At 35.0% G+C, this 8,216-nt stretch overlaps 1 protein-coding gene across 2 annotated transcripts; it reads left to right on the forward strand.

Moving 5' to 3' along the window:
* The first annotated feature begins 3,430 nt into the window (after nucleotides 1-3,430).
* Nucleotides 3,431-8,016, forward strand: LOC149147753 (putative inorganic phosphate transporter 1-3). Of its 2 annotated transcripts, XM_089438300.1 has the most exons (3): nucleotides 3,487-3,557; nucleotides 4,020-4,087; nucleotides 6,001-8,016. In XM_089438300.1, the coding sequence occupies exon 3, from the start codon at nucleotides 6,042-6,044 to the stop codon at nucleotides 7,680-7,682; it is 1,641 nt and encodes a 546-aa protein (XP_089294426.1). In that variant the 5' UTR covers nucleotides 3,487-3,557; nucleotides 4,020-4,087; nucleotides 6,001-6,041; the 3' UTR covers nucleotides 7,683-8,016. The 2 variants fall into 2 exon arrangements, with proteins under 2 accessions (XP_089294427.1, XP_089294426.1); XM_089438301.1 differs by lacking the exon at nucleotides 4,020-4,087 and having other exon boundaries at nucleotides 3,431-3,557.
* The last annotated feature ends 200 nt before the right edge of the window (nucleotides 8,017-8,216 follow it).

Consider the following 8,216-nt stretch of genomic DNA (forward strand, 5'->3'; position numbering starts at 1 on the left):
TCTTTCTCTATAGCTTCTTTTAATTAAAAGAAGGAAAAAATCATCTTTAACCATGTGATTGGTGTATCTAGAGTCGACTATCCATTCACTTTGAGAAGTATAAGCATGCAAGGTTTGATGGGCATGATAAAAAATGTATAGTTATCTAAGTAGGTTGGTCAATCTTCTAGCCAACACATCTCCTTCAACATCTTTCTTTTGATTATAGTGGAATCGGCAATAAGGGCAGCCTCGCGACTTCCGTTACACGGGGTCGATTATGACCGCTACCTCTATAACTACTGTGAGCTGCGCCTGCCCCTCTATACAACTCCAGGGTAAGTCTGGGGGATTTGAACTCGTGACCTTCAGTACAGAGCCCGCCTTTCTAACGAACTTCACTGCATTGTGATTACCAACTCGCCTACTCTCGTGGGGCTATCTCCTTCAAGATATTTCACTTTCTCCTCGATTTTTTTTCTACTGACAAGCATTATTTACATGTCCCAATTTTCTATAATAGTGGAAGGTCTTATTCTTTCTACCTTTCTTAGTCAAAATCTAATCACCATGCTTTCTCTTAACATCCAAATGTGTGATGGAATTGCATAAATTGTTGTTCCAACACTATATAACACGATTTTCACTAACACCTTCAAATGACACGATAATTGATGACCAACATTTTTTATCTACATAAAATCATATACCTAGCATGTACATGACATGATCTCGTGGAAATGGTTGTTATGGAAGTTGTCGTGTTGCATAATACTATCTCAATTCCCATGCATCTCTTTAAATAATGATGGGCATGTTATGAGGGTAGAAAGCAATAACGTACAAAAGTTTTAAAATTAAATTTATTTCACATTGTCTATATTCATACAATTAAGTCATTGTAAATGTGATTTGTACAAGCTCTCAAATGTCCTAGCAAAGAAAATATTACATATCTAACTTAATTTCTCCACTCTAATAACCTCTCTCAAGATTGTATTGTTGTCACATACATTGTTGTAGGTCAAAGATGAAATGAAGGTTTATCATTGGAACACCAATTGTATAGGTTTATCTAGAGGTAAGATGGATCAAAGTCTACATTATTTAAACTCCAATGTTTATCCAATGATGTATTTAGTATTGTATAAGGATAATGCTCAAAAGAAAAGGTAAATCTAAATCAATATAAGATCTCCTTAATAATTCACCAAAATGATGGACTCTTTATGTGGATATGATAAATGGTACAAACTATGAGGATGAAGTGGTAGAGGATATAACATATTCATCCTAATTTATGTGCAATGCTGCCATTGGCATATTTTATGACCTTTATCTTATCAGGGCCAATAAGTTGGCATCCTTGGCTACTAAAAAAATGTCTACAATGATTCATGCGAACCTTGTTACATATACTATAATTCCTAAAACAAAGGAGATCTCCTTTGAACCTAAGTAATTTTCACTCTATATCGAGTGTGAATACTCCATACGTAGACTTCCTTGGTGAGATGTCACATTTTTTTTCAATCATTCATGATATTCTTGTGTTGATATCTCTTGCTATCATGGATGGAGCCTTTTTTTTTTTTCAGAAAGAAAATCAGAATAGTATTATATTAAGAAAATATAATGAGCATTGGACATTACATGTCAACATTCAGCAACTGAAAATGCCAAAATTAATATGTTTGTACATGTATTATGATTTTTAACTAAATAGATCTAAACAATGTTCTAAAATAAAGGGTAATATAAAAGTTGAAGATACTTTGTCTCAAAATCTTGTACTAAGAGAATGACTTTGATGTGCATGATTTGTCAATTAATCCACCTAGCTCATAAAAACTAGTTTAGAATTAACTCTCAATTTAAAGGAAACTAAATATTTAATCAACAACCTTAAAACTCATGAAAAGAAAAGAAATTAAAATAAATCCTACTTATAGATCCCATCATAAATATTCTGCTACACTATAACACCATATTTGTAAAATATAGTATTCATTATGCACATCAAATCATCCACCTTTTAAATATTAATGTTTTTTAAAACTTTAATGTAACAATTTTTTTGACTTGAAGTAAACCCATAATGAAATAAAGGAAAAACATTTATAGAAGATTTATTGAGTGGGCCTAATGGTTAAGAGCATGTGTTTTCTCGTAAAAAATCACACAGTAAAGATAAGTCTCGTGTCCCACAAACAAAAAAAAATCATGCATCAATTTAATGTGTGGTTTAACCATAACCTTAAAATTAAATAATAATAATAAATTTATTTATAAATTAAATATATATTAATTTTTAAATTTTAAATATATAATTAATATATAATTTCTTATTTTTATTTTTATTTAATATATAAATCAAACCAATAATAATCACATTGCAACACAATATGTTATACATGTTGGATGATAAATACCTTTAAAAACGATGATAAAAATCAAAATATATATATATATATATATATATTTTCCACAGGATGTACTTGCCATATACTTTCAGTGTAATTTCCCATATAAAGATATTGAAGACTTGTAGTTCAACCCTCATCAATATGGGGCCCCTTCAAGTAAAAACAGAGTGAGCTCTGACAAGACAGTACAAAACAGCCATTGATTAGAGGTGGTTTTCAGAAACTTTACCTATGATAAATACCTTTAAGAATGATGATAAAAATCAACATATATATATAAATTTTCCACCTCATGTACTTGCCATATACTTTCAGTGTAATTTCCCATATAAAGATACTGAAGACTTGTAGTTCAACCCTCATCAATATGGGGGCCCCTTCAAGTAAAGACAAAGTGAGCTCTGACAAGACAACACAAAACAGCCATTGATTAGAGGTGGTTTTCAGAAACTTTACAGATACGCAAAGTTTTGGGTGATAAATTTGTCATTTCTACCTTTCTAATTCTTTAAAAAGATATTACTTGGGCGATTAGATTTAAATTCAAAAACATTTTCGAAATGTCTATTTAAATCTTTGTTTAAAAATAAATATTCAATTTAAAAATATTGTGAAGAAGTATCAGTAATTCATTTTTAATTTTTTTACCTTTTGTGTGGAATGGCAGTTTTGTCAGGGCATGATAAATAAATCCAGAGTTACATATGTTTACCATTTTAATTTTTTTAATAATAATTTGCCATTTTATTTTCTTTAATAAAAAACACTGCATGCAAATAGCTGTCACACTCATTTTGAAAATTGAATAGAAGTTTGTCATTTCGAAAGAAGATCGGCACGGGGAAACCTGCATCACATTTAACTTCGGGAACTTCTACGAAGGTATCCATTCTCTGTCTTGTGATCGGAGAAGGTAACATTGACTTGACTTTCTTGGAAACGGAGTTTCATATCAATAGAAAATGAGAGAAGGCAATTACCTTGAACGGTTGGTCCTGTGGCCTGACTTGGGCCCATCCAGTAGGACCCGAGGGAAAATCTGTGAGGATAATTAATATATATGTCAGAAGGACGGGGTTAAGCATAGAGCTATTGCGGAGAATCCCTAACGCTCAGTGTTCGGCTCTCACCTCCGTCGAAGAAATAGCTAAGGTAGACACTTTACATTTTTAGTGAAGTTAGGGTGTTATTTCCTTTTTTTTATCATGTTTCAGGCTGTCTTTTGCTTCTATTTTCGAATATTGCGCACAAATAATGGCCTCACTCTGTGAATTTTGGTCTGGCATCGAATCTGCTGAAAGTTTTAGCCAAAATTACAAAAGCGGAGAGGTATTTTCTTCGAAATTTTGTGGAAATCAGCACTCGAACTTCAGTTTGAGATGCAGTCGAGGATATGTTTGAAGTTGTTAAATCTGGTTAAAGCTTTCGCAAATATTGTGGATATGACAGTTAATGGCCTTAATTTTTTCTTTATTGGTTTGGACGACGAATTTCCACCAGTTTTTTAGCCGTTTTCCTCTCTGTTTTTTCAGGGGCTTGACTTATTTTTGGAAGGAAGGTCATGACTTTTAGTTCAACCTTTTTTTCTGATTTTCACCGCTTTTCTGTTTTTAGGATTCAGTTTCTGCTGTGAAGAATCTGTCTGTATGGTTTTGCTTCACAGCTGTAGAACGCTCTAGACTGTAAGTACCGAAGGTTTCGAAATCTCTGTCTTAAATTTCAGAATTGTTTATATTGATGGAAATTCTTGCTGCGTTTTTTTACCTCCGGGGAAATTCTTTGATCGAATTAAAGATTATTGTAAGGTTTTTCGATTCTTAGGAACAGTTTCCGAACGACATTTAGTCCTGGTGAGATTTTTCTGTGAAATATTTTTATTTCTCGGTCAAAGAAGTACGAATATTTTGAGAAAGTAACAAGCTTTTCAAATGTCTAATTTACTGGATCTTTGAAATGGCTTAGAGTTTTAATTTTTGTTTTCTAAAAAATTGTTAGTAATACTTGTTAGTAATTTTGCCGCAAGACAGTGGACTCTGGGGTGCATGGACTTAGGTTTTTCATTATTAGCTTGGATGATGATTTTCTACTGTCCTTTGCCATTTTCCTCTCTGGTTTTCTCGGCTACGACTCTAAATTATCGCTTCCATCAGCTTGGCTTCCAGAAGTCTTTGTGGCCATCACTTTTGATTTTATCCTTGTTGCGTTTTCTTGGCTCATTTTCACACTGTAGGGTTCAATTTTCTCCTCGGAAGAACTTTGCTCTGTGAAATTGAAGGTTCTTGTTTCGCAGTTCTTGCTGCGAAGCTTTAAAAATTGTCCTCTTTAACATCCTTCGGAAAAAGCTAATCATTATTCCAATGTAAATTTTGAAATTCATTAGGATATCAACAGTCTAAATCTGAAAATTTAAATTATCAGGTCTCATGAATCTCATACTAAATAAGCATGGTATTCAATTCTACTATCCTGAATCCATACTTCGTTTTCGCCTTTGTTTGGATTTCAATTTCATAAATATTGGGAAGCTTTTTATTCCTCAGAGTAGTTTCTTGATCAAAACTAGTCCTGGTATAGGTTTTGCCTTGAAATAGTTTGTTTCTGCCTCCATAAAATACAAACAAAATATCTGACTTCTTGAAACTTTAGTAATGTCCTCGTCGCGACTCGCGTAGAGGCTTCTATATTTAATTTCCATATTATTTTTAGAGAATAAGTCATTTATTATAGTTAAATCCAGTTACTTCTTAGTTAGAGTAATTTAAATTTCTAAAGTTAAATCGTTAAATTTAGCAATTGATGTATTTTTAAGTCATATTTTTGGTGGCTTTTAGTATATTTAATTTTGTAGCTTTAAGGAATGGAATAAATATAATTTTTTTTTTTTAATTATGTTTTTTGAACAGGGATTTTTATAATTTAAGTAAAAGCTGTTAAAATTCATAATTGTTCTAGACATTTTTGATGGTGCTGAATCCATTTCTATCATTATTTTTGTAAATCTAAGTAAAAGCTGCTAAAATTCATAATTTTAAGTGTTCTAGACGTTTTTGATGGTGCTGAATCCATTTCTATCATCAAAAACATGATTCAAACATTACATCTATAAAAAAAATTTGAATTTTTTTACCCCAATTCTAACCATTTTTTAGAGGACATAAATATAATTAATTCAAGTTATTTTTGAAAAGATAAATTTATATCGGATGTATTTTTAAATCTAGTTAAGTATTAGTTTGAGTTATTTTTAAAAAGTAAAATAAGTAAAATATAGCAATTCATGTATTTTTAAGTCCTATGTTTTTAGTGGCTTTTAGTTTATTTAATCTCGTAGCTTTAAGCAATTGAATAAATCTAATTAAATATTACTTTTTCTTAATTTTAGAAAGTTAAATTTAATAGGTCATGTATTTTTAGTGACTTTTAGTCTTATAATCTATTTAATCTTGTAGCATTAAGCAATTGGATAAAACGATTACTAATATTGTGGTTTCCATCTCTATCCATCTACTTAAAAAAAACTTCATTCATCTTGTAGCGAAAAGTGGACAAAATCGCCGAGCTTTAACATATCAATTGTGCGCCTGTGGCTCTGCAGATACAACAGATTTTATAGGAAACCTTGAACCAAGAATTATCATGGCGAGGAATCGACTGGAAGTATTAAGTGCTTTGGACGTAGCAAGAACGCAATGGTACCACTTTACTGCAATCATTATTGCAGGCATGGGCTTCTTCACGGATGCCTATGACTTGTTCTGCATTTCAACAGTCACGAAGCTCCTGGGAAGGATTTATTACTTCGATCCGAGCAGCAAGAGTCCCGGTTCTCTGCCTCCAAATGTGTCGGCTGCTGTGAACGGGGTGGCCTTATGCGGAACACTTGCCGGACAACTTTTCTTTGGTTGGATGGGCGATAAACTGGGACGGAAGAAAGTTTATGGAGTAACGCTCATGATCATGGTTATTACTTCCATAGCGTCTGGCCTTTCGTTCGGTAGCACAGCCAAATCCGTAATGACCACGCTCTGCTTTTTCAGATTCTGGCTCGGCTTTGGCATCGGCGGAGATTATCCTTTATCTGCCACCATAATGTCGGAATATGCCAACAAGAAAACCCGAGGGGCGTTCATCGCAGCAGTCTTTGCTATGCAAGGCTTCGGGATTCTTGCCGGTGGTGCGGTGGCCATTATCGTCTCCACAGCATTCAACAAGAAGTACGAACGTCCTGTATATCAGGATGATCCTAGAGGTTCGACTGCTCATGAAGCCGATTATGTGTGGCGGATCATTCTCATGTTCGGAGCTGTTCCCGCTGCTTTGACATACTACTGGCGAATGAAAATGCCGGAAACGGCTCGCTACACTGCTCTCGTCGCAAGAAACGTAAAACAAGCCGCGGCCGACATGTCCAAGGTTCTTCAGGTAGACATTGAAGCAGATATCCGAGTAGATGAAGTGGTTGCAAAGAATGACTCGGGGTTTGCTTTATTTTCAAAAGAGTTTGCAAGGCGACATGGCCTACATCTATTGGGGACTGCAAGCACATGGTTTTTGTTCGACATCGCTTTCTACAGCCAAAATCTTTTCCAGAAGGACATCTTCACTTCTGTGGGATGGCTTCCCTCAGCTAAGTCAATGAATGCAATAGAAGAAGTTTATAAAATAGCTAGAGCGCAGTCGATTATTGCTCTGAGTTCGACAGTCCCAGGCTACTGGTTCACAGTCGCATTCGTGGACCACATAGGCAGGTTTACAATTCAACTGCTGGGATTCTTCTTCATGACGGTCTTCATGTTCGCGCTCGCTATTCCATACGACCACTGGCGGGGTACCAAATGTGACAGCGGCTACTGCGGCGGCAATCACGGGGCCTTCGTTATACTTTATGCCCTCACCTTCTTCTTTTCAAACTTCGGTCCAAACACCACCACCTTCATTGTGCCTGCTGAAATCTTTCCCGCGAGGCTTCGTTCCACATGCCACGGCATATCGGCGGCAGCAGGTAAAGCGGGAGCCATTGTTGGAGCCTTTGGTTTTCTCTACGCCGCTCAGAGCACTCATGTTGCCCAAGTGGACAAAGGCTACCCGACGGGTATTGGCGTTAAGAATTCTCTGATTCTCTTAGGGGTAACAAATGCCCTTGGTTTCCTTTTCACATTCCTTGTCCCTGAAACAAATGGCAAATCCCTAGAGGAGCTATCTGGCGAAAACGGTGAAGAGCAAGGAGTCGAACTGGAACGCACTCATTCCAGACGCAGAACTGCACCAATTGAATAGCTGGATAATCTGAATTTACTGGAACAAAGTTGTGAAAAAATATTTTAACAGTAAGTGCAATAAGCTAATCTAGTCTTCTACAGCACTATTATAGATGTTTGTTTGTATTTCTACTCTCCAGACGCTATATATCTACTAGGTTCGCATTTTAAACTTTTGAGTGCATAACTTCCCCTTCCATTCCTTATTTTGCAGAACACTATTTTACAGGTTGTATGATAGATGTAAGTGTGATTGTTCATAGCGTTTTTCACTTAGATGTAAACTGAACTGAATGTTTTTTGGTTTGTTGTTTTGGGATTCCCCGTATAAAATTACAGTCTCCATTTTTTAATCCTCGTGAGATTGTGTATTAGTCCGACGTTATGCTTTTATACAATTATGCCGACTAGATATTTGCTGACATGGGTGGAGACTCAGATCTGACCTCACCGACATTGGCTAGCTTTGTCCGCTTCATGGTTTATTTGGATTGATCGAGGGATCAGTCTTCATTCAATTTATTTAACTGAATTTTTGTTAAGAAAGTACTTG

Source organism: Pinus tabuliformis, chromosome 9 (assembly GCF_031772625.1).
Source record: "Pinus tabuliformis cultivar Carrire ecotype Pingquan chromosome 9, CPIR1, whole genome shotgun sequence".
In the NCBI taxonomy this organism is placed as follows: domain Eukaryota; kingdom Viridiplantae; phylum Streptophyta; class Pinopsida; order Pinales; family Pinaceae; genus Pinus; species Pinus tabuliformis.